A 27,379-nucleotide genomic window follows, 5' to 3' on the forward strand; every position below is an offset into this window, starting at 1 on the left:
CCCAGCACGTAGGAGGCAGAGGTAGGAGAACTGCTTTGAGTTTGAGGCCACCCTGAGAATACATAGTGAATTCTAGGTCATACTGGGCTAAAGCAAGACCCTACCTTGAAAAACAAAAAAAATAGAAGCAAAAAATGTATTAATTTATTTATTTTCAAGTAGAGAGAAAGGGAAGTAAGGGGAGAGAATATGGACACACCAGGGCATTTTGCCACTGCAAACAAATTCCATATGCATGTACTACTTTGTGCTTCTGGCTTATGTGGGCACTAGGGTCTCAAACCCAGGTAGTCAGACTTTACAAGCAAGCAAGCACCTTTAACCATAGAGCCATTGTTCCAGCCCTCTTTTATACTTTTAATCCTCAGCGTTTATCCTCTTTCCACCTACCTGTGACTCCTCTGGTTTGCTTGTGATTGCCATCTTCTGCTAAAATTAGTCACTGTAGTATTTTGTGGGATTTTTTTTCTTTTAATTGATGGCCATCTTAATTGATAGAACTTTATAAATGATTTTGGTAAGTCTTTAAATCAGGCAGATTTGTTTTCTTATATACAATTTCCTTTGAAGGGGGTCGGCAAAAGAGAAATGGGGTACAAGAGAAGGTGCTAGATTATCAAAATACAATATATACATGTATGAAGATTGGCAGAAAAGAAGAGAAATAGACTGGAGAGATGGCTCAGTAGTTAAAGCTCTTGCCTGCAAAGCCTAATGACCCAGGCTCAGCTCCCCAGTACCCATGTAAAGCAGTGGCTGGAGGCCCTGGCACACCCATTCTCTCTGTCTATCTATTCTCTTATCTCTCTCTGCTTGCTAAAACAAAAATTAATTTTTTTAAAAGAGCAATCACTACAGAAGACATAGTCAAGCTAATGTAAGATTATGATGAAACACACATCTTGGGAAGTGTTTTAAAAAACTCCCAACCCGGGCTGGAGAGATAGTTTAGCAGTTAAGCGCTTGCCTGTGAAGCCTAAGGACCCCGGTTCAAGGCTTGATTTCCCAGGACCCACATTAGCCAGATGCACAAGGGGCCACACGCGTCTGAAGTTCATTTGCAGTGGCTGGAGGCCCTGGCGCACCCATTCTCTCTTTCTCTCTTTATCTATCTCTTTCTCTCTCAAATAAATAAATAAATAAATAAATAAATAAATAAATAAATAAATAAATATATTAAAAAGGAAAAAACTCCCAACTCTAAATTATATCCAGGGGGAACTGAGAAAAGTTTCTTCACTAAGGACATGTTGGTATTAAAAAACATTACAAGTTCTCTAGCTTTTATTGTTGGGTTAAAAAAAATCCTGAGCTAGAGAGATAACAAGTAAATAAATAAATAAAAATTTTAATCTCTTTGCCATGACATAAAGGCACCAGGGCCCATCTATGATCCACTCTATAGTTAAGACAGTGCAGTGCCCCAGGGCTATGGCTCCTGTGGAAGCCAGTGGGTGGGGCTTGAAGTCTTTTCTATAGAACAGAACCTGCTGGTCAGGACCAGCAGCCTTCAGGCAATTATGGTGATCCTGGGTTCTCTATGCCATACCTGCACCCAGTTTTGTTCTTTTTTTCTCCTGTTTCCAGTGAGTGCAGTAGTTCCTACTAATCTGTAGAAGAGTCATTTTAAGACGTAGATCTAGTGGATGCCTGAAACTGCTGGTAGTAGGCAACCCTGTGTTCTTCCCTAATATACATGCCTATGATAAAGTTTTATAAATTAGGCACAGAATGAAACTAATATCAGTATCTAGCAATAAAACGATTATAACAGTATCCTATAATAAAAGATATCTTAGATTTAAAGAATTTCCTTCATCAGTTCTCTTGCTATTTCTATCGTAGCATGTGGCCATTGAACTTGGTATTCCTTTTGGTATATGTAGCTTGTGTATCTAGGCTTGGCTTTCATACTTTTGGCTCTATATATATATCGTTAGAAGCTGGGCATGGTGGCGTATGCCTTTAATCCCAGTACTTGGGAGGCAGAGGTAGGAAGATTGCTGTGAGTTCAAGGCCACCCTGAGACTACATAGTAAATTCCAGGTCAGCCTGCGCTAGAGTAAGACCCTACCTTGGAAAATAAACAAAAAATACAGTTAGACACCTAAGATTGGGACAAAAGCCATGCTGTGAATACCTATTTATTTTAACTCCTGTTTCCCACTAGCTTAGATAGTAGCTTAGATAACAAGTATCTAACTTGCACAAGTCCTGATTTTACTCACTTAGCTTAGGTTCCCAATAAGTATGAGTTCAAGGTATTTCCAAGTAGTTGAAGCTGACTGTAATACTGACCTAAAATGGCTACCGTCTAGTTCACATTGGTCTATAATACCTTTCTTTGGTATGTTTCTTGGTTATCTGCTTAATCATGCTTATACTATGGTAGATTATTAAGGCCACTTGCTGGGTTACCTCCATCCTTGCTAATATCTAGTAGTCAGTGTTCCTAACTCCCGACATTGTACTATCAAAGAGGAGAGTACCCTCCCTTCAGGTCTTTTTCATTCAAGAGGAAGGACGCAGAAGAAAGTCTGAATACACAGTAGTGTTGCTAGTTAGGATTTGCTCTTTCACAGAAGTTGGGTGAGCCTCACACTGCTGACATGTCTCTTTTACCCTTGGAGTCTCTGGGTCAAATCAAAGTTGTTGATTCTATGATGAGTTGCTAAATTCTTTTTCTTTTAAGGAGAATTGGGATTGTCTTTCTGTTTCTTCCATGATTTTGGATAAAACTCGTGAACAGCATGGTGAGGAGACCTCATTCAGTTTATTAGCTAACATTTTCATGATATCCAAAGATCAGAATAAAATCCAAGAAAATAAGAACTACAAATGGGTTTTGTATTAATTACTTTTCTCGTCACTGTGACAAACAACTCAAAGGAGGCAAGGTTTATTTTAGCTCACTGTTCCAGTCCGTCCTGGCAGAGAAGGCATTGCAGAGTTCAAGACAGCTGGAGTGAGTGGTGGAGGCTCCTCGCATCCTGATGGGTCAGGAAGCTGGGTTGGACTGTAGAACCCCCAATGCTTCCCTGGTGGCCTATGTGCACCAACTAGGGACCAGGTGTGTAAAGATCAGCCTGCCGGGGACATTTCAGATCCAAACTCTAACAGTCTCTCTCTCTCTCTCTCTCTCTCTCTCTCTCTCTCTCTCTCTCTCTCTCTTTTTCCCTCAGTAGTCTAAATGTCACTAACAACTACTACTCAGTGCCTTTTGTTGAACTGAGCTATTTGGCAAAGCTACTATTTCCTTTTCAGTGTGTTTTTGTTGTCAGTAAGGGCCAACCATTTTGATAAAGAATGCTCTCTTTCAAGCTTGTGCTGCAAGCCTGGCCTGTGGAGGGAGTAGCTGGGGGAAAGAAAGGGTAAACCTGTTAGAGAAGCCTAAAGCCACACCAAGACAAATGAGATGCTTTGTAGAGCCCTTTCTGTGCTTTGTGTATCTGGCCTTTCTTTCCTTCCTTAGAAAGGCTGCTTCTTTCTGCTCACATGTTGACTTCTGCTATATAGAGAAATAAATTCCAAAGTTATTTTTGAATAGATGAATCTTGCCTGACTCCAAATAGTAATTAAGTATTTTGGGCAGTGATTTCAGCCCTGGCTGTATAGTGAATAAACTAGAAGAGCTGATGCCCTGGTGATGCCTTGGAGCATGTAAATCATTGTCTAAGGGTAAGACTGGCAGTAAAAACTCAAATTATCATGCCATTGAAGCTACTTTGTGCTTCAGTCTAATTTATCTACTCATGCTTCCTGATGATGTTTTTAATCCTGCTTTTTCAGCCTTTAGTTGTGCTGTTTGAGAAATGCCCTGACCCATTTTTGCTTTTCTTAATCCCTCCCATAATAATTCTACCTTTACTGTGTCTTTGAATCTTCATTTCATTTTCCCTTAGGTAAAAGGAACATCTTCCCTTCAGAATTTACCTTTTTCTTTAGTATTCTCTATGGGTTTGCATTCATATTTTATTTCTCATGCCAGTTTGCAAAGCCTGCTCTTATTTATCTGTGTAGTTCCCTCATTGCCTGGCATCTTTGCATACCTTGTATGTAGTAAATGTCACATAAGTGTTTGTCTGAATAAAAAGAATTTCTTACTTTTCAGATGTCATGCTATGGATATGTGTTATTGTAAGACTGGGGAGAAAATAAATGTAGTATCTTTTCTGTTTGTTTTCATGCTTTTTCAGTTACTTAAATTCTTAATTGAAGTGACCTTTTTATTTAAGGATATAGTTTTTATCTTATAACCAACCATTAAGTAGTCTTCAGGAAAAAAATTTCATAAATGTTGGTTCTGTAGTTTAGGGAAGGGCATACATGTTACTAAGCACCTGTTAGGGTTATTTTTGCCTTGGACAAATCAGAACTTTGTCATAGACCTCGGTTTTTGAGTATAGGTTGATTTTATATACTAATACCCATACTAAGAGAGAAAGGAGAGGGAGGAAGAGAAATCTTCTTTCTCAAATAATGAAGGTGCAGTACAGTTTAATTTTTTAGTATAACCCCAGCACAGTGATTGCTAGATTTTTACCACTAAATGAGAAATAATGGAACATTTTTAGACTGCTACTGTTTGAGAGCAGACAAGACAATTGATGGTGAAAGCTAGGGAGGAAGCATATGTAGAACTATAACTCCCTCTCAAAAAAAAAAATGACTGGGCTGGAGAGATGGCTTAGCGGTTAAGGCACTTGCCTGTAAAGCCTAAGAACTCAGGTTTGGTTCTCCAGGTCCCATGTAGCCAGATGCACAAGGTGGTGCATTAAAAAAAAATGTGCTGGCCACGGTGGTGGCACGCTTTTAATCCCAGCACTTGGGAGGCAGAGGTAGGAGGATCACCATGAGTTGGAGGCCACCCTGAGACTCAATAGTGAATTCCAGGTCAGCCTGGACCAGAGTGAGACCCTACCTCGAAAAGCCAAAAAAAAAAAAAAAAGGGATTGCAGAGCCAGGCCTGATGGAACACACCTTTAATCCCAGCACTCAGGAGGCAGAGCTAGAAGATCACCATGGATTTGCGGTCAGCCTGGGCCAGAGTGAGACCCTACCTTAAAAAAAAACAAAAAATAAATAAATAATATTTGTGCTATAAATAGTACCATTAGTTTTGTGTGTAATGTATGTGTTGTGCTTGCACTGTAAATAGTGCCATCATTTGTGTATGTGTGCAATGTGTGTGTTTTTTCCATTCCTTGCATGCCAGCTGTATTTAGCTTCAGATCTTCTTTAATATTTTTGTCATGGAGGACTAACTTTAGGGAAAATAGCATATATTAGAGTCCTGTGGGGAGAAAAGAAAGACTTAACTGTGTGGAATTATTTTCCTGTCAGCTAATAGATGAGCTAGTGTAATTTTCTAATGCTTAGCATCCTTTTAAGTAAATCATTTCAAGTAAATCATAGACTCTCCTAAGTCTATTTACTACGAGAGATTTGAAGCATCACATGTCTCTTTCCTCCTCCCTTGGTGATATATCTTTATATGAACTATTTCTTTCTTAGTAACATCCTAAACTAAAACTCTTTTATTTAAAACCTGCAATTTTTGAAATTTCAAATTGCAACTCAATAAAGGGTTTGAGTCTCATCATCTCAGGGAGGTGGCAGGTTTTATAGGTTAAAGCATATTTTAGTCTTTCTTTGCTCCCCCCCCCAAAAAATTTCTCTTAAAGACAGAATAAAACATATTCAATATGTTACTGCTTGGGAATAGAGCTTCTTGAAATATACAAACTCTAAATCTTATGTTGATTTGTGCCTATGTGTTGTGGTGGAAAAATGGATCTGAAACATCTCAGATGTCCCAGTTCCATCTTTCCAAGGTTTTGCAAAGCTCTCTTGCCCCATCACTGCTACCACTTAATTCTCCTAGAACATTTATCTTGGCAATCTGGAATTTCCTTAGGCTTTGGGAGACAAGTTGAATGGCATGTATTTCCAGCAACTTGATAGAGCAATTTACAGGTTCTATATGGGCATCTAGTACTTAGCTAAATGAACTCTACCTCTCTCTCCTCTCTCTCCTTTCTCTCTTTCAGCTTGGCAGTGACCTTGGCGGGGGCATTGGAGGAAGTCCGGCAGTAAGTGCCATCCATTTTCTTCACCATGGGAAGCGCTGCCCCCTGTTTGATGCCTTTCCTTTGCACACATTATCAGACCAGCCACTGCTGCTGCCTAGCACTGCACGCCAAAACCTCTGTGGCAGTATATGAGGAGGAGGAGTAGTGTAGGGTTGCTTGGAGTCTTAGGGTCACATATCACATGTGGTTTAGGGACATCTTTGGAGATTGATGCTGTGGTACCTCTAGAGATCTTTGTGTTTCATTAAAGAGCTGCAGGAAGTGAAACCTCCCATCTTGACTGCAGAGTGCTTTATTCCCTGGTGTTGTCCAGAAAGAACTTGAGTCTATTGGCTTCCCATTGATACTCTCCTCATAAATGAGCTGTTTGTGGGTGTGAAGATCATCTCCCCCAGGAGAGTTTCCTGCTAGATATTTATGCCAAAATGGGGAAGTGCCCCTTGACTGAGCCCAAGTGAAAATGGAACTGCTGTTTAAGTTGGCTGCTTCTCTCTCTTTCTGTAGAAGCAAATACCTCTTTTGTTCAAGGTACCTGCAGGCCTTTTGCACAGAATCATGGAAGCTAAAATTGGAAACAAACAGACAAAACCTTGGATGACTATGCTCCTGTATTCTATTAAGTATTCTGTGGTGATGCACCTTCAAGAGTGTGTATGTCTTATCAGTGATGAAAAAGTCATTGTGATCACTTTTTAAAAGACAAAGTGTGCAGATGTTGGAACCGGTGTTTTTTCTTATTTATTTATCAACATTGCTAAAATAACATAACATTTTAAAGACTAGTAATCTGTTCGTCCTGATATCTCACTTTTCTCCCTGCAGGTAGGACAGTCTTTCATTCCGTCGTCAGTGCCTGCAACCTTCGCTCCGTCACCTACGCCTGCTGTGGTCAGCAGCGGTCTGAATGACCTGTTTGAACTCTCCACAGGGATAGGCATGGCACCCGGTGGATATGTAGCTCCTAAGGCTGTAAGTTGAGTTAGGATAACAGTGATTCTCTGTGGACAAACCCCAAATTATTTCTAACGCTTGTATTACTTTCATGAATAATAAATCCAGGTTTAGCCCTTGTTCTGGGGCATTTAGGAGGAAGATGGAAGGTGGCTTCAAACTTAACTGTAGGAAACAGCATTAGCACCCTCACTAATTAAAGTTGGAAATATTAAATATTTGAGTTTTGACATTGTCTAGTTTGTCAACATTGACATGAATCTAGTGAAAATCTGTTGTTCAGTGCATCAGCAAGAAAAAAATACAGTACAGAGCAGACATTTTTACTTCATTTTATTCTCCTTTTTTCATTGCTAATACATATGGATTAGAGTCCAGTTCCTTGAATCTGGTTTTTGTAAGTTTTCTTATAGCTCTTACCTTTTTTGAGAAAGGATTTATGTACAGGCATATAAAGGATATATATAAGCCCAGACTGACCTCACATTTGTGATCCTGTGCATCACCCTTGCAGGTGCTGGGATTCCATGCCCAGCATCTGGGTCCGTCTTTACAGGTCTGATTTAGCTTTATGCCAATGGAATTCTTCCATTCTGATTCTTGCTTATCACTCAGATGGAAATTTAAGATCGGAAACTATAAGTGAAGTTCCTTTAAGCTCTTGCAAATGGAACTAGACAGCCTAAGCTAACTAAACTGTTTATAACCTTGGCTTTCTGGGGACTGGCATTCCTAATTTCCCTTTTTGTTCTGTCCTCATGAAGGAGCTTTGCTATAGAGATGTAGAACAGTTGTCCATCCAAGGAATCATTAGTGTGCATATGCAGTCATTTCATTGAATAACAAAAAATGTAATGCAAAGCCAGGCATGATGGCACACACCTGTAATCCCAGCATTTAGGAGGCAGAGATAGGAGAATCTCCATGAGTTCAAGGCCACGCTGAGTCTACATAATGAATTCCAGGTCAACCTGGGCTAGAGTGAAACTCTACCTTGAAAAAAAAAAGTGACTCAAAACTAGCTCATATTGTTTTGGCACAACTTAATAGCTTTGTTGTAAGTTCTGCTATGTTACATATGATCCCCCATGGACTCTATTCATTAAAAAGTTATTTAAGCCAGGCATGGTGGTATACACTTTTAATCCCAGCACTCAGGAGGCAGAGGTAGGAGAATCGCCGAGAGTTTAAGGCCAGCCTGAGACTACGTGGTGAATCCCAGGTCAGCCTGGGCTAGAGGAGACCCTACCTCGAAAAAACAAAAAAAGTTATGTAATGTACTCTTTTGCATAGATCACTTATCTACAAATGACTTTAAAGAATATACAACTAGAGGGCTGGAGAGATGGCTTAGTGGTTAAACGCTTGCCTGTGAAGCCTGAGGACCCTGGTTCAAGGCTCGATTCTCCAGGACCTACATTAGCCAGATGCACAAGGGGGCACACGCATCTGGAGTTCAGTTTGCAGTGGCTGGAGACCCTGGCGCACCCATTCTTTCTCTCCATCTGCCTCTTTCTCTCTCTTTCTGTCGCTCTCAAATAAGTAAAAATAAAAAAATAAAAATAAAAGAATATACAACTAGAAAGAAATTTCTCTCCCTGCCTCCATTTCTCCATATATAGTCACTATTAACTTTCTCATTTATTCTTTCAAAGGAAAAAGGAAAATTCATTCATATAGCTACATATTTGTGCACTTTAACAGTGCTGGTGATAGCCAGGTGTGGTAGCGCACACCTTTAATCTCAGCACTCGGGAGGCAGAGGTAGGAGGATCGCTATGAGTTTGAGGCCACCCTGAGACTCCATAGTGAATTCCAGGTCAGCCTCAGCTAGAGTGAGGCCCTACCTCAAAACAACAACAACAACAAAAAAATGCTGGTGATGACCTTTACTGCTTTGTATCTTGTTCTGTCATCACCACATTCTTTTGAATGACTATGTCCTATAATTGATATACCATAATTTGTTTAGTTATTCTGTTGATGAAGATATAAGTTATTTCCTTCTCCGTCCCCCACTTTTTCTTGATTTTACAACGTTGCAATTTACATATCCTTGCTGTTTGTATATTCTGTTATGCTTTCAAAGTATATATAGGGCTGGAGAGAATGGCTCAGTGATTAAGCCACCTGCCTGCAAAACCTAACAACCTGGTTCAGTTCCCATATAAGGCCAGATACACAAAGTGGCGCATACATCTGGAGTTTGTTTGCAGCTACTAGAAGTCCTTGCTTGTCCATTCTCTCTCTTTCTCTTTCTATATCTGTCTCTTTCTACTTGAAAAACAATTTTTGTTTGTTTGTTTTTCAAGGCCAGGGTCTCACTGTAACCCAGGCTGACCTAGAATTCACTACGTACTTTCAGGCTGGCCTTGAATTCACAGCCATTCCCCTACTTTGGCTTCCTGAGTATTGGAATTAAAGGCATGCACCAACACACCCAGCAGATAAAAATGTATATCTAGGGCTAGAGAGATGGCTTAGTGGTTAAGACACTTGCTTGGAAAGCAAAAGGACCCAGGTTCAATTCCCCAAGACCCATGTAATATAAGATTGATGTACAAGATGGTATGTACATCTAGGTTTGTTTGCAAGGCTAGAAGCCCTGGCATGCCCATTCTCTCTTTCTCTCTGTCTGCTTCTTCTCTTTCTCTTAAATAAATAAAACTTTTTAAAAAAGGAAGCCGGGCGTGGTGACACACACCTTTAATCTTAGCACCCAGGAGGCAGAGGTAGGAGAATCACCATGAGTTCAAGGCCACCCTGAGACTACATAATGAATTCCAGGTCAGCCTGAGCTAGAGTGAGACCCTACCTTGAAAAACCAAAAGAGAAAGAAAGAAAAAAGGTATATGTATAGTGTAATATCTTTTTTTAAATTTTTTTTGTTTATTTATTTATTTGAGAGCAACAGAGAGAAAGAGGCTGGGAGAGAGAGAGAATGGGCGCGCCAGGGCCTCCAGCCACTGCAAACGAACTCCAGACACGTGCGCCCCCTTGTGCATCTGACTAACGTGGGTCCTGGGGAATCTAGCCTCGAACCGGGGTCCTTAGGCTTCACAGGCTAGTGCTTAACCGCTAAACCATCTCTCCAGCCCATGGTGTAATATCCTATTTATTCATTCGTTTGTTTCTTTATTATTTTGAGGCAGGGTCACATTCTAACCTAGACTGATCTTGAACCCACTGTGTAGTTCAGGCTGGCCTCAAACTCATGGTGGTCCTACTGCCTCAGCCTCCTTGATACTGGGATTATGGGCATGAGCTACTGCACCTGGTCTTTTTCTTTTTTTTCTTTTTAATTCTTATTTAGCTAGGCATGGTAGCACATGCCTTTAATCCCAGTACTCAGGAGCCTGAGATAGGATCACTGTGAGATCAAGACCAGCCTGGAGCTACAGAGTGAGTTCCAGGACAGCCTGGGCTAGAGTAAGACCCTGTCTCTAAAATAAATAAATAAGATAAAATAAAATAAAAATAATAATAATAAGTAGTTTTACTTATTTGCATATGTGTTTTTGTGTGTGTGCACATGTGTGTGCACGCATGTGTGTGCCAGTACCCTCACTACTGCAAACAAATGCCAAACACATACACCATTTTTAGCATCTTGCTTATTTGGGTGGCTCGCGAGTTGAAGCCTAGCCAGTAGGCTTTGCAAGCAAGCTTTAATTGCTGAGCTGTCTTCCCAGGCCTAGCTAAACACTGTAAATAGACATTACCAACCTGCCTTCCAAAAGGGCAGCATTAGATCACCACCAAAAAATGTAGGAAATGTAAGGCTCCTCATGTTCTTTGTCAGTTTTTTTAAAGTACTTTTTTATTTGCAAGCAGAGAGAGAGAGACTCTTGAGAGAGAGGAGAGACAGACAGAGAGAGTGGGTACCCTAGGGCCTCCAGTCACTACAAACAGACTCTAGATCCATGTGCCACTTTGTGCATCTGGCTTTACTTGAGTACTGGGGAACCAAATTCAGGTTGTGAGGCTCTGCAAGTAAGCGCCTTAACTGGTGAGCCATCTCATCAGCGCCTTTGTCAGATTTCTTAAAACAAAATTTTAACCCTCTGATAAATGAAAAATAATATCTGATGCTCATTTCTTTTTTTCTTTTCAGTATGATTGAGTATATTATCTTGATTTACTCCCATAACTGGTTTCTTGTCTTCCGTGGTCAGAACACTCCATGAATTTATTGATTTTTTTTAAATATATATTTTTATTTAAAAAATATTAAATATATTCATTTATCTACTTGAGAGAGACAGAAGCAGGCAGAGAGACAGAGTGTGTGTGTGTGTGTGTGTGTGTGTGTGTGTGTGTGTGTGTGTGTGAGAGAGAGAGAGGGGGGGGGGGAGGGATGGAGGATGAATATGGGCACACCAGGGCCTCCTCTCACCGCAAATGAACTACAGATGCATGTGCCACTGTGTATCTGGCTTTAGGTGGATACTGAGGCATTGAGCCCAGGCAGTCAGGCTTTGCAAGTAAGCACCTTTAACCATTGATTCATTTTTCCAGCCCCAATTTTTTAAAGTTTAGTGTTGTGTGAACCAAGAATATCATAGATACTGGGGCAAGTGGTGGGTCCAGAATTCGTTATATCAAGAGAAGGCATTCAGATTATTTAATATCTGAGTATTTAGTGTTTATAAGAAAGAACATGGATTTCGTAATGATGTATTATTAAACATGGCCTTTGCTGTTGAGGAGGTTGCTAGTAATGCAAAGATTATAGGCATGCTATTTTCTTTGGTAGATTCCGTTTCTTTCCTCTAAACCTTTTTTAGACTTAACAGAAAAGCATTCTGTTCATTAAACTTTATCTTTTAGTTGTGTATGTACTACTTCAAAACAGCAACATTAGCAGGGCGTGGTGGCACACGCCTTTAATCCCAGCACTTGGGAGGTAGAGGTAGGAGGATTGCCATGAGTTTGAGGCCACCTGAGACTACATAGTGAATTCCAGGTCAGCCTGGGCTAGAGTGAGACCCTTCCTAGAAAACAAAAAAGCAAACAAACAAAAACAGCAAAATTACAAAGTTGAACAAAAGGTACAAATGCCAGTTACCCTTAGGGTTTTAATTTGGTTCTTAAACAATTGAGAATGGTCTCAAAATTCAGAAAATACTCTTTTCAGAGCCTTTCACATTGACTTGGTATTTGTAGCATAAAAAGCACCATAATTGCCTGAGGAAGAGAAATGTTAATTTCATTACTTTATATATTAAAAAGGAAATAGCATCAAGAAAAATCTTATCTGTTCCTGGACTTTATCCTGTTTTAGGTCTGGCTACCTGCAGTAAAGGCTAAAGGCTTAGAGATTTCAGGAACATTTACTCACCGCCAAGGGCACATCTATATGGAAATGAACTTCACCAATAAAGCTCTACAGCATATGACAGACTTTGCAATCCAGTTTAACAAGAACAGGTAAGAAACATGAATTCTTAGCTAGATGTTGAAACCAGAGTGCTCTTTGTGTCAAATAAGAGAATGCTCCATTTAGCACTGGGCAAAGCCTCCTATGTTGTCCCTACTGGATGTAGAGCAAGTCCTGGCTCTTGCAGGTCCTGTCAGTTGCCAGCTTCATCTCTGGAGACCCTAGAGACCTTTCAAGGAAACTCATCCATGTGGAACAAAGAAACTAGGACTTGTTGTCTTCTTAAAGAATTCTGTGACTAACAGGCTTTTAATTAAATAATTGAACTTCTAACTAGAATCCATTCATTTACTTAGCAAATAATTAAATGTTCAATATGTATGTGCCAGGCACTTTTAAGTACGAGACTAGAATAGTGAAGAAATAAAGCCCCTATTTGGATTTCTTTCTCCTTTCCTTTCCCCTTTTTCCTTTCCCCTTCCCCCTTTCCCCATTCCTCATTTCCCTTTCCTCTTTCCCTATTTCCCATCATTCCCTGTTCCATTCCATTCCTCAAGGCAGGCTGTCTCTCTAGCCCAGGATGACCTAGAATTCACTATGTAGCCTCAGGCTGGCCTTGAACTCACAACTATCCTCTTACCTATGCATCTCTTGAGTGCTGGGATTAAAGACATGTACTACCATGCCCAGCTTTGTTGATTCTTTTTTTCCATTTTACTTTGTTTTTATTTGAACATAACATGCACTAAGAAAAAAAATTAACAGCATTTAATAGCATTTACAATGCTCAAAGAAAAGGAATCCTAAAGGCAATTTAGTTCAGATTTTTTTTAAGTTCTACTTAAAACACTTACAATAAATATATTTCCAAATATTCATTTTGGACCAAAATTTAAGAGAGCATTTGGTAAATATGTCTGCTATTTGCAATATTTTTATATAATCCCTGATTCTTGGGATATCCAGCTCCCATTTTCCTAACACAGCAGGGAAGACATATACATGTGACTACCTAAATTAAAGGAAGAAATGAAACAGGGAGACCCCAAGCTGCAAAAATATATTCAAGCATTTACCTTTTCCAGAATTAAGCATTTCTTCTATAAAAATATTAAATAGGCAAGCCCTATAGAAGTAGCGCCAAGAGACAGGCGTGGTGGCACATGCCTTTAATCCCAGCACTTGGGACCCAGAGGTAGGAGGATCACGGTGAGTTCGAGGCTACTACAGTGAAACCCTACCTCAAGGAAAAAAAGAAAGAAAGAAAGAAAGAGCTAAGGCCAGGACTACTTCAGATATATCTTTCGTGTTCTAAAAATATAAGGCAGGGCTGGAGAGATGGCTTACTGGTTAAGGTGTTTGCCTATAAAGTCAAAGGACTTCAGTTCAATTCCCTAGGACTCATGTAAGCCAGATGCACAGGGTGGCACTTGCCTCTGGGGTTCTTGTGCCCATTCTCTCTCCCTGCATCTATCTTTCTCTCTCCCTCTCTCTCTCTCCCTCCCTCTCTCTCTCTCTCTCTCTCTCTCTCTCTCAAATAAATAAATAAAAATAAAATATTTCTAAAAAAAAAAATAAAATAAAAATATAAGGCAGAAAGCCTTATAGGTGCTACCTTGACAAAATATTTGTAGGTCCCTAAGGGAATCATGAAGTATTATGCAGAATCAAAGCCTGTTTTCTTACATTTAATCTTATAAATCTGTAGTAAATAGGTAGGCAGGTAACTACATTTTAGTGCAAGAATTCAACTCAATAGGAGGTCTTTATAGAGGGCTTAATTTTCTTAACCAGATAATACCAAAGTTCAGACCTATGCAGACCTATTCTGTAAGACAAAGCAATAGCATATTTTTTAAGTCCTACCAACAAAAAGGCAGAGAGACCCTACTTTGGAAACAACTAGGATTTTTATTTTTATTTATTTATCTTTTTTAGTTTTTCGAGATAGGATTTCACTCTTTTCCAGGCTGACCTGGAATTCAGTATGTAGTCTCAGGGTGGCCTTGTATTCATGGTGATCCTCCTACCTCTGCCTCTCAAGTGCTGGGATTAAAGGTGTGCACCGCCATGCCCAGCTCACAACTAGGATTTTAGACATCATGTATATTTCCTTTGGTATGTGGAATAAAAACCAGGGTTGGGGCCGGGCGTGGTGGCGCACGCCTTTAATCCCAGCACTCGGGAGGCAGAGGTAGGAGGATCGCCGTGAGTTCGAGGCCACCCTGAGACTACATAGTGAATTCCAGGTCAGCCTGAGCCAGAGTGAGACCCTGCCTCAAAAAACAAAAAAAAAAAAACCAGGGTTGGGGAGAACCCAATATCTCCCTTTACACTGACAGTTTCGAGATGATGGCAACCCTTTCATTCGCTTGTCTCTGCTGTGATGGCAGTGTTGAGTATAGTTGAGCAAGTTTAAAAAATGTTTTTGTTGTCCCAGAATGTAAGTTTATCTGAACGGGGTTCCAGTAACATTGCATTTATGTGTATGCACTTTTATGATGTTGGTTGCTTTCCATCGTTTCTTTCTTCCTTATTCCCTCTTCTTTCTTTTCCCCATTCATCCTCCCCCTCCCTTTTATTTTGAAATTTATGTGTAGATGAAACTAAATCTGATGTGTGTGTGTCTTGTTTTTTTTTTTTTTTTTTTCTGGTTATTCTAATTAGGGATCTGGAGATACAGCTGAATTGGTAGAGTGCTTGCCTCGCATGCACAAGGCCCTGGGTTTGATCCTTAGCAATCATCATTTAATCAATAAGGCTCTGATTGTAGTCATTAGGACTTCCAGTAACTACCTAATAAAAATGGTTAAGAAAGTGCTCTGATTCTTTTGGGCAAGGAACTCTTCTACCATTAAAACTGACCATTGGTCAGCTTTCTTTGTCGTCTTGTTTTGAAGAAGGTGAAGTTGGAGGTTTATAGACATGCCCCACTCTCCTTTGTTTCTGTCATGTCCAAGAACAATTGGAAAAGTATTATGCTGGGGCTGGAGAGATGGCTTAGCAGTTAAGGTGCTTGTCTGCAAAGCCTAAAGACCCAGGTTCAATTCCCCAAGACCCACATAAGGCAAATGTAGAAGGAGACATATAAGTCTAGAGTTCATTTGCAGAGGCTGAAGGCCCTGGTGCACCCATGTTCTCTCTCTCTCTCTCTCTCTCTCTCTCAAATAAATGAATTTTTTTTTTTTTTTCAAGGTAGGGTCTCACTCTAGCTGAGGCTGACCTGGAATTCACTATGGAGTCTCAGGGTGGCCTCGAACTCACCTCTGCCTCCCAAGTGCTAGGATTAAAAGCATGCACCACCACGCCCAGCTTTGAATTTTAAAAAGGTATTATGATGTTGGGTGTGGTGGCACACACCTTTAATCCCAGCACTCGGGAGGCAGAGGTAAGAGGATTGCCATGAGTTTGAGGCCACCCTGAGACTCCATAGTGAATTCCAGATCAGATTGAGACCCTACCTCAATAACACAAGAAAAAATATATATATTATAGGACCAGGTGTGGTGGTGCATGCCTGTAATCTCAGCACTCAGGAGGCAAAGGTAGGAAGACTGCCATGAGTTCGAGGCCACCCTGAGACTACATATTAAATTCCAGGTCAGCCCAGATGAAAGCAAGACCCTGCCTCAAAAAAACAAAACAAAAATATTATGAGCTGGAGAGGTGGCTTAGTGTTAAGGCACTTACCTGCAAAGCCGAAGGACCCAGGGTCCAATTCCCCAGGACCCAGGTAAACCAGATACACACATCTGGGGTTTGTAGCAGCTGGAGGCTGTGGCTACCCATTCTCTCTGTGTCTGTCTGTCTGTCTCTCTCTCTCTCTCTCTCTGAAATAAATACTTTTTAAAGAAAAAGTTATTATGCTGTTGCTATCCCCATTTTTAGTTTATGATGATGAAAATAGCATCAGAACAAAAAAATGATGGGCTGGGAATATAGCTCATTGGTAGAGCACTTGATTAGCATGCACGAGGTCTGGATTAGATACACAGCACGTGCATGCACGCATGCACACACACACACACACACACCAGAAAAATTATTTTTGAAAATAAAACATCCCATTAGTAGATGGACTAATAAACTGAACAGGCTCTTCTCAAAAGAAGCCCAAATGATTAGTATTATTTTTTGAAGAATGCAATATTCTTAGCTGTTAGGGAAATGCAAATTAAAACTACTTTGAAGCCAGGTGTGGTAGTGCACACCTTTAATCCCAGTACTAGGGCTACCTTGAGATTCCATTTTATGTCACTTCGCCACCATCAAGAAAACAGATAACAGCAAATGCTGGTAAGGATACAGGCAGAGGAACCCTTATTCATTGCTGGTGGGAATGTAAACTGATATAGCCACTATGGAAATCAGTATGGAAATGCCTCACAAAGCTAGAAATAGAACTACCATATGACCTAGCTATTCCACTCCTGGTTGTACACTGACAAGACTCCTGAACATCTGTATTTATATGTCATATAAATGAAGCAGTCATTATGTCCCTCAACAGGTGACTAGATAAAGAAACTGTCACAAGGCAGACATGGTGGTGTATACCTGTAATCAGTCCCATCATTGAGGAAGAGGCAGAAAGATCACCACAAGTTCAAGGCCAGCTAACCTGGTCTACAAAGCAAATTCCACTCCAATCAGGGTTACATAGTGTAGTAGACAGCCTCAGGTCACTTGGTTGAACTTCTAAACCAGGCACAGTTATGGAGGAAGGGATATTTATTGAAGCTTACAGATCCAGGGGAAGTTCCTTAATGGCAGAAGAAGCTGGCCTACTTTCATGGGTCTAAGCAGAGAGAGAAAGCCACCGCCAAAAGACAAAAGCCACACCAGCATCACCAGAAAGCAAGCCAGCACTCTTCAGGAACTCCAGGCAGACAGAACTCGAGGGCTCTGCACATCTTTCAACTGGAATTCCAAATCCACCCCCACACCTTAGGGCTGGACCCTAGAAGCTGCCCACAGTGACACCATCTCCAGCCAGGTGGCTGCAGATCTAAATTACAAACTTAAATAAAATGTATTGGCGGCCATCCAGTCAAAGTACAACACATAGTGAAAACTTACCTCAAACAGAGCGAGAAGAAAAGGTGTTGATATACACAATGGAATTTTATTCAGCCACAAAAATCAGATCATGAAATTTACAGAAAAATTGATTGTGGAAATTAACATATTAGGTGAAGTAACCTGGACTCAGAAAGACAAATATCACATGTTCTTTCTCATAAAAGTAGCCTAGATTTTTATGGAAGTGCTATGTATATATAAATATGTGTGTGGATATAGGTCATAAAACTAGAAAGGAGGGGAACTGTGCAAGGGGGCAAAGGTCCTATGGAAGAGAGGAGCAAAGGATGATAAAATACATGTGACATGAAAATGAAACGGGGACAACTGTGAGGAAGAAGGGCCTAAGTGGGGTTGGGGGAAGGCTGTGGGTAGGAGGAGAGACTAAAAATATGTATGAGAGAGTGATAATTAAACCCATTTTGTATACTAGTTTTTAAAAGGAAGTAGTCATTTGTTATTTCAATACTTAAAAAGTAAACTTGGGGAAATAATAGATATTTGTCAAAAAATGGAAGAAAAGGCGATGGCTTAGTGGTTAAGGTACTTGCTGGCAAAGCCAAAGGGCCCAGGTTCATCTCCCCAGTACCCACGTAAAGCCAGATGCACAAGGTGGCACACATATCTGGAGTTTGTTTGCAGTAACAAGAAGTCCTAGTGTGTCCATTCTCTTTGTGTCTGCCTCTTTCTCTCTCTCTCTTTCAACTAAATAAATTTATTATTCTTTTAAGTACTTATTTGTATGTATGGTGTTCAGAGTCTCTTGCTTACAGGTGAATGCAGACATATACAATACTTCTTGCTTCTGGTTTTTTTGTGGGTGTTAGAGGAATCAAATCCAGGCTGGTAGGCTCTATTAGCAAGCGTCTTCAACCACTGAGCCATCTTCCAGCCGCCGCCCCCTGCCCCTTTATTTATTTATTTGAGACAGTGTCTCATTGGCTGGCTTGAAACTTGAGTCTCATTCAAGAATGGTAGCACACACCTTTAATCCCAGCACTTGGGAGGCAGAAGTAGGAGGATCACTGTGAGTTTGAGGCCAGCCTGAGACTACATAGTGAATCCCAGGTCAGCCTAGGCTAGAGCAAGACCCTGCCTTTGGGGTGGGGGGAGAGTCTTCTATCCTGGCCTCCCAAGTAGTAAGGTTACAGGTACACACCACCATGACCCACTCTCAGAGTGGGAGTTCTTAAATCTTGTTTACCAAGGATAGTTTATAGAAAAAAATATGAAGTCTTGTCTCTCTGGCAACATGATAAACAGAATCTTTCAGAATCATAACGTTAGCAGAAAACAGTTCTGTGTTTATGCGTGTTTTTATCCTTTTCAAGCTCGTGTACTAGGAAATAGGGAAACTGAGCCTATGACCTGACCAATGTTGTAGCAGGCTGGAATTAAGCACCTTGTTCCTGCTATAGTTCTATTTAGTTGTGTTAAAAATTATTTCCTTAAAATGAAATAAAAAACCACTGATGTACTGGAAAAGAAGATGTGTTGAATGTGCCTCTTGATTGGTCTCTAATTCCTTCCTCTCTCCCAGCTTTGGTGTCATCCCAAGCACTCCTCTGGCCATCCACACACCACTGATGCCGAACCAGAGCATTGATGTGTCCCTGCCTCTCAACACCTTGGGCCCAGTCATGAAGATGGAACCTCTGAATAACTTGCAGGTCAGAATTTACTGCACTTGAATATTTCTTATCAATATCTTGCCAATTTTAACTTACAGATAAAACAAGCCATCTGTAATAGTTCATTTATTATTATAACAAAATGTCCAAGCCTGAGTTCTTCATAAAGAAAGAGGCTTAGCCGGGTATGGTAGTGCATGCCTTTAATCACAGCACCAAGGAAGCTGAGGTAGGAGGATCCCCATGAATTCCAAGTCAGCCTAGGCTAGAGTGAGACCCTACCTTGAAAAAAACAAAACAACAAGCAAAAAAGCCAACATTTCCCCACTCTGGTAAGATACCATGGCTTCAGTGCATCATGCATGGCATCATGGTAGATGGCATGTGGCAGGGAAAGTATAATGGCAAACCAGGATGCTAAGGAGTAGGGTGGGGCTACTCTTGCTTTTTTTTTTTTTTTGAATTTTTATGTACTTATACACTCACACACACACCAAAGTCTCTTGCCACTATAAACGAAACACCATGTGCTTGTGCCACTTATGTATCAGGCTTTATGTGGATGGTTGGGGAATTGAACCTGGGCCAGCAGGCTTTGTAAACAAGAACCTTTTACCAGAGCCATCTGCCCAGCCACCCTCCTTTTTATTTTTAATTGTTGTTTGTTGGGGCAGGGTCTCATTCTAGCCCAGGCTAACCTAGAACTCACTCTTTATCCTAGGCAGATGTCAAATTCCTGCCTCAACCTCCTGAGTGATTAAAGGTATAAGCCATCATGCCTGGCTAGTCTTACAATTTTTAATAAAAACTTACTTTTGTAGGACCTAAACAGGGTCCCACAAGAACTTCCTTGATGTCTTCCAAGGGAGTGCTCCCAATGACCTAACCACCTTTCTCCCACTAGTGGGTCATTATCCCAACACAGTGCCACCTGCCTCCAAACACATGAAACCTTCATGGAAAAAACACCTTTTTCTTATGTTAAAGCTGATAATGGAATGGAGTATGAAATAACTTTTTAAAAATATTTTTTTTTTATTTATTTGACAGAGAAAGAGAGAGAGAGAATGGGCATGCCACTGCAAACGAATTCCAGATGCATGTGCCCCCCTTGTGCATCTGGCTAATGTGGGTCCTGGAGAATGGAACCTGGGTCCTTTGGCTTTGCAGGCAAATACCTTATCCTCTAAGCCATCCCTCCAGCCCTAAAATAACTTTTTGGGGGAAGTTTTAACTTTGTTTTGTTTTAAAGAAAAATGAAACCAATGCATTGCCTTGGAGAAATATTTATCTTTTACTCAGTGAACATTTAGAAGCTTTTTCTTTTTACTTTTTATAGAATAGCAAAACTTGAATGTGGGACTGGGGATACGGCTCAGTCAGTAAAGCATATGCTGCACTAGTGTGAGGACCTGAGCTCAGATATCCAACACCTCCTTATACCGGGTGTGATCGCATATACCTGTCATCCTAGTGCTTGGGCAGCAGAAGACGGATCCTGGGCTGCTGACTAGCTAAACTACCTGAATAGGAGAGCTCTGGGTTCAATTAAAGACCCTGTCACCATAAATAAGGTAGAAAGCAGTAGAGGTTGACAACTGACACCTGGCTTCCATATATGTGTTCCCACCACACATACATATATATGCAAATGTATACCACACACAAATACAAACAAACATAATGGATTTAACAGGAAAATTATATGAAGGCTGTCTTTGAACAGTGGGCCACAAGTACCTGAGTACTTGGATTTAACCATCCCTTGTTAACGTATGTGCACGGTAAGTGTATGGCATCTTAGAGTAGCTAAGAGCAGCTTTATCAGATTCCTAGAGTTTTTGTCTTGAAAATGTTGGATTTTTGAAAGATACTTAAGGAACTATTTTATGTTTTAAATTACCTTTCATGTCTTGGATTTCTCTAAACAATACATTGTGGGGTTCAAGCAACATGAAGACAGGGTAGTCACCTCCTCAGCTTAAGCTGTAGCAGCCCTGTGGGGTCTTACATAGCTATAAAACTAAGCATTGTTAGCTGCTTGTTATTGTTTAGGAGTTTTATTTTGTTTTTCATATGGGGCTTCATGTAATCCATAATGGCCTCAAACTTGTTTTGTAGCTGAGTCGTGGCCTGCAATTCTTCCTCCTTCTACCTACACCTCCAGGTACTGGGATTACAGGTCTGTGTAACCATGCCTGGCCTTTTGTTTTGTTTTGCCTTTTGAGATGTATTTTACTGTCTTGCCCAGGTTGACCTTAATCTTTCAATCCTCCTGCCTCTGCCTCCTAAAGAGTTGGGATTACAGGAGTATGCCACTGTGCCCAACTGAGCATGTGGTTCTCTTGTGTCATAAGGACTGCAGAGGTAGATATCCTTGGGTTAATTTGAAATGGAAAACAAGAAAAAGTGTTTCCACTATCTCTAGAAAATAATAGGAATATATCTGAACAGAGTACTAGACGGCTACTTGTAAGAAATCCAAGGTTCAGTCTGCTGTGTATGATTATATAGTACAAATTTAAATGTAGTAATCTACAAATCAGTAATGTGAAAGTGACCCACAACTGGTGAAATGTTAGGTACTTGGCAGAAGTAAATGGAGAATAGATACTTAACATTAGTTCTAGTTTAGGACTCCCAACTGGAAAGAAAATCTCTGGAAAGTGAGCTCATGGTTTTAACAAAAATTTCAATAAGGGAGAAGAGGAAAATAAACTGTTCAAAGACCATCAGAGAGAGAGGCTTGAAATCTCGCTACCTAGAAATAAAGAGAGAAGGACAGTTTGGATGAGGTTGTGAAATATATTTAACATGAGGAAAGAAAGATGGTAGCCATCCATTTTCCAGCCAAGACAGGTGGATCCCACTGCTCAGTCCTCTAGCAATAACAGTGTGAGGTACTAGTAATAAGGTTTTCAGCAGTTTTTATGTATTTTCAAGCAGAGAGAGAGAAAGAAGAAAGACAGAGAATGAGCTTCTAACCACTGCAAACAAATTCCAGATGCATGTGTCCCTTTGTGCATCTGGTTTTATGTGGGTACTGGGAAATTGAACTGGGGTCATTAGGTTTTGCAGGCAAGTGCCTTAACCACTAAGCCATCTCTCCAGCCCATTTTTTAAATTTATTTATTTGCAAAGAGAGAATGGGCACACCAGGGCTTCCATATAACCATATATATTTGTATATCTGTTTTTTAAATATTTATTTATTTGTAAACAGAGATAGAAAGAGAGAGTGAATATGGATGTGCCAGGGCTTCTAGCCACTTTGTGCATCTGGCTTTACATGGGCACTGGGGAATTGAGCTCTGGTCCTTAGGTTTTGTACTCAAGTGCCTTAACTGCTGAGCCATCTCTCCAGCCCCTACTTTGTATTTCTTTTTAGTTACTTATTTGTTGTTGTCGTTTTGAGGTTGGGTCTCCCTTTAACCCAGGCTGACATGGAATCCACTCTATATACCCAGGCTGGCATCCTTGAAACTCACAGTTCCTCCCACCTCAGGCTCCCAAGTACTGGGACTAAAAGTGTGCGCCACATGCCCACCTTCAGTAGTTTTAGATGCCAACACTCCACATTTGCTTGCCAGCTCCCCACCTACCTTGTTGCCACAGAAGTTAATAGCTTCTTTTTTTTTTTTTCAGCAAAGGTAGTAACAATTTAAGAGTAGACAAGTGAGTTACTCTATAACTTGTCTCAGACAGGGTTCATATACCGATGGAATTGGCTAATATTGTGATGAGAATAATATGCTCAGGGCTTTTCCTACACACAGTACTCAAGTAACTAACCCAAATATACTTGTGTTCTCTTTTCTTAAAGTCTGACTTCTCATTTGTCCATAGAGCCCCAGGCATAGTATTTGAGGACAGTCAGCATCATGTGTGGATGTTTACCTTCAGTAGCAAAGGAAATCTGGGTCATGGAGATCAGGACAAGTTATTGGTTATAAAAAGAAAATAAACAGGGCTGGAGAGGTGGCTTAGTGGTTAAGGCGCTTTCCTGTGAAGACTAAAAATGTATGTTCAAATCTCCAGGTCACACGTTGCGAGACGCACAGTGATGCAAGCCTGCAATTTTGCATATGCACCACAAGGAGGCACACAAATCTGGAGTTCATTCACAGTGGCTAAAAGACTCTGGCGTCTCTCTCTTTCTCTCTCTCTCTCTCTCTCTCTCTCAAAAAGAGAAAATAAGGAACATTACTTTATTTTCCTGTCTGCATTTCTGTTCTGCTAAATCCAAAAGTAGATACCCTTCTAAAAGAAGGTGGATCTTAGTCCAAAAAAATCCCTTGGAGGTATTGATATATTGGGACTAACAAGTTTTAATTTTCATATGATATCTTAATTTTTTTTCTGTCCAGTGACTGGGAATAGCACTTGCCTGCCATGTGCAAGGTCCTGGGTTCAATCCCTAGCACCTCAAATTCCGTCTATAATCAACTACTGATTCTTCATACTTTCCCATGGGTTCTCTTCTTTCAAGAAAATCAACTATAGTTCTCTTAGTAATGGGCATTTTCCACTAGAGAAGAACAGCTTGACAAGAGAAAAGCATTTTCCCTTCTGAAGAGCTATATTTAAAATATTTATTTTCTTTTTAAGAGAGAGAGAGAAAGAATGGGTGTCTCAGGGCCTCAGGCTGCTTCAAAAGAACTCCAGACATGTAAGCTACTTTATGCATCTGGTTTTGTGGGACTACTGGGGAACCAAACTCAAACTCAGGCTTTTGCAAGTAAGAGCCTTAACCACGGAACCGTCTCTCCAGCCCTGAGCGGTTGTATTTAATGTCTGATGAGGAAAGTAGAAAATACTGGCTAACCTAAGATGAGTGTATTACCTTATATTTCAGCTTTTAATTCTGCTCTTGTCCCAATATGAAAAAGCATAAGTAAGATTAAGTATGACTCGACCATATATCCAAAAGTATAGTGTAACAAATGCTTTTCATTAAAATTCTCATTGAACTGTATCCTAGCTTATAGTCTAAAATAGAAGAGGCTAAAAAGATATTCCTTTTTAAAATATGAAATAGATTATGCCTTGGAGATAGGAATTAACAACCTACTAAAGATTTGAATCTAGAAAACTTTTTTCTGCTGTTCCAATATTAACTAGAAAAGGTTTTGTAAGGCTGAAGGTATAATAGCTCATAGAACACACTTGGCTACCATGTATGAGGCTCTGGGCTTGTCTATAGCAGCACACACATGCATGCACTCAAAGCTCAAGTCCTGCTTATAAATACCACACAGAGTGAAGTGAAGTTTGCTCCAGGGTAAACCTCATAAGTTTATGTCAGATGATTATAGTCCTAAAAAGAAAATTGGTTCTGTCTATTTTCACAAAACAAAAGCTTAGCAAATGTCTAAAGAAATTCTCTGTAAATGTGTTGAAATAACTCCATTGTGATGGCTTTTCATTTCATATGTGCTAGTTGCTTAGAAACCTTTTCTCAGTGTACTGCTTCAAAGTTGACATCTGGCAAGTGACAGCTTCTTCGAGTATGTGCCGAGACAGTGGTGTAATTATGGCATACAGTGTGTTTATGCCCAGGGTTGGGGTAATGCTCATGGTTTTGCATAGGTGCTATGTAGAGTGCCCATGGCAACACTGTACTGTAGTCTCTAATAGCGTCAGTCTTTCAAGTCACTGTTTACCACAGTTAAATTGGCAGTTCAGTTAACTGGAGCCAGGTGAGGTGGCTTATGCCTATAATCCCAGCATTTCAGGAAGCTGAAGCAGGAGGATTGCCACAAGTACAAGGCCAGCCTGAACTAAAATGTGAGACAACACACACACGTGCACACACACACAGAGTGTGTGTTTTACAAGAAAAAGCCAGTATAGTCCCCAGTTCTCCTCCAGAAACAATCTTTTTTGCCTTTTAGGTGCTTCTTTTTTGATACTTTATTTTCTCTTAAAAAACTTTTTTTGATTTATTTGCAAAGAGGAGGAGGAGAGGGAAAGAGGTAAAGAAAGCAAGGACCCCAGGGCCTTTTGCTGCTCAAAACAAAGTCCAGATCATGCGCCACTTTGTGCATCTGGCTTCTCATGGGAACTGCGGAGTCAAACCCATGCTGTCTGGCTTTGCAGGCAAGTGCCTTTAACTTCTGAGCCATCTCTTTAACCCCTGATACTTACCTCTCTAAATAGTATACTTCTGTTGGGACTTCTGGATTTTAGGAATTTGTCTCTCATTTCACTGCCTTCATCTATGTACATACTTCCATATTCTCATTTTCCTGATATAGTCTTCTTGGAATTCCTTTAAATCAGTGTTCAATATTATTATAATATATAGGGGCTGGAGAAATGGCTTAATGGTTAAGGCATTTGCCTGTGAAGCCAAAGACCCAGATTCAATTCCCCAGGACCCACATAAGCCAGATGCCCAAGGGGCACACGCATCTAGAGTTCATTTGTAGTGGCTGGAGGCCCTGGCGTGCCCATTCTGTCTCTGTCTGCCTCTCTTCTCTCTATCTCTGCTTGCAAATAAATAAATAAATAAATATTATTTTAAAAATATTATTGTAATATATATAATTCAAGGTTGAGCTACACAGTAAGATGTGATGACTTTTTTTCTCTATAAAACTTTTTGTCAACAAATGGACTTAATACCTGTCTGCTTTTGTTTGTCTATGTTCTAAACATAATCCCAACTACATTGAGTTCACAGTATTTTATCAGCTTTCCTCCTTCCTTTCTCCACCCCTCCCCCTTCTTTCTATCTTTTGGTGTTTTGAAACTGGTCTCACAGTAGCCCAGGCTAATCTGAAACTACTGTGTAGCCCAAGCTAGCCTCAAACTCAGTGATTCTCCTACTTCAACCTCCCATGTGCTGGGATTAAATGCATGCAGCCCATACTTGGCTCAGTTTCTCTTTCTTAAAGTCTCTGCTGGAGGTTTTTTTTTTTTTTTTTTTTTTTTTTTTTTTTTTTTTTTTTTGGTTTTTCGAGGTAGGGTCTCACTGTAGCCCAGGCTGACCTGGAATTCACTATGTAGTCTTAGGGTGGCCTCGAACTCATGGCAATCCTCCTACCTCTGCCTCCCGAGTGCTGGGATTAAAGGCGTGCGCCACCACGCCCGGCTCTGCTGGAGTTTTTAACTGACACCAACCTAGAATAATTTTCTTAAATACCAGGAACATAGTTGTCTTCCTGAGATCACCACTCAGGGGCTCCATCCCCTTCCAGTCTCTCTTAGGTTAGGTTTAAGCCCTCACTTTGATAAAACATCTTCTAGTAGCTTCCTCAGAATAAGGAAATGAGTTTTTGATATTTCACCTGTTTGGGGTTTTTTGTTTTGTTTTGTTTTGGTTTTGGTTTTGAAATGTGTCCTGTATTGCCTTCACATTTTTTAGGTTAGAAATCATTTCTACCTTCTCTGAAGCCATTGTAGTTTTTATCCTTTCCTGTGTTGGTTCTTTCTCAGTGAAAGCTTATACAGACTGTACCACTTTTCAGAGTCTACTCCATTATCATTTTGAAGCATAGTCCAGGCATTTCTACATTTTTTTGTTTTGTTTTGTTTTGTTTTTTTAGGTAGGGTTTTGGTCTAATCCAGGCTGACCTAGAATTCACTATGTATCAAGGCTGGCCTCCAACTCACAGCGATCCTACTACCTCTACTTCCCAAGTGCTAGGATTAAAGGTGTGTACCACCACACCCGGCAGCAACAACCATTTTTTTTTATTATTTTTTTTAAATTTTTTATTTATTTATTTGAGAGCGACAGACACAGAGAGAAAGACAGATAGAAGGGGAGAGAAAGAATGGGCGCGCCAGGGCTTCCAGCCTCTGCAAACGAACTCCAGACGCATGCGCCCCCTTGTGCATCTGGCTAACGTGGGACCTGGGGAACCGAGCCTCGAACCGGGATCCTTTGGCTTCACAGGCAGGCGCTTAACCGCTAAGCCATCTCTCCAGCCCATTTTTAAACCTTAAAAATTACCAAGTAGGGGCTACTACTGCAGAAAGTTCTGTTGGACAGTGCTTGTCTGTTGACACCCCCGCATCCCAGCATCTTCTTAGTTTTTTTTTTTTTTTTCCTTAAGCATTTTGTGTTATTTGTTTATTTATTTATTTATTCATTTTTGAGATAGGGTCTCACTCTAGCCCAGGCTGACCTGGAATTAACTATCTATTCTCAGGGTGGCCTTGAAATCACAGTGATCCTCATATCTTTGCCTCCCAAGTGCTGGAACCAAAGGTATGTGCCACCATATTTGGCTATA

At 40.4% G+C, this 27,379-nt stretch overlaps 1 protein-coding gene across 4 annotated transcripts in view; it reads left to right on the plus strand.

The window, feature by feature from the left end:
* The window catches only part of Ap2b1 (adaptor related protein complex 2 subunit beta 1), a 179,533-nt gene that overhangs the window by 100,158 nt on the left and 51,996 nt on the right, over positions 1 to 27,379 (plus strand). For 3 of the 4 annotated variants that reach the window (XM_045158905.1, XM_045158904.1, XM_045158903.1), the window contains exons 15-18: positions 6,051 to 6,092; positions 6,915 to 7,061; positions 12,328 to 12,473; positions 19,046 to 19,175. In XM_045158905.1, the coding sequence (XP_045014840.1) occupies positions 6,051 to 6,092; positions 6,915 to 7,061; positions 12,328 to 12,473; positions 19,046 to 19,175 (465 nt within the window). The remainder of the gene's footprint in view (positions 1 to 6,050; positions 6,093 to 6,914; positions 7,062 to 12,327; positions 12,474 to 19,045; positions 19,176 to 27,379) is intronic. The other variant, XM_045158906.1, reaches the window with a different exon arrangement.

The sequence above is a fragment of the Jaculus jaculus genome, chromosome 9 (assembly GCF_020740685.1).
Source record: "Jaculus jaculus isolate mJacJac1 chromosome 9, mJacJac1.mat.Y.cur, whole genome shotgun sequence".
Lineage (NCBI taxonomy): Eukaryota > Metazoa > Chordata > Mammalia > Rodentia > Dipodidae > Jaculus > Jaculus jaculus.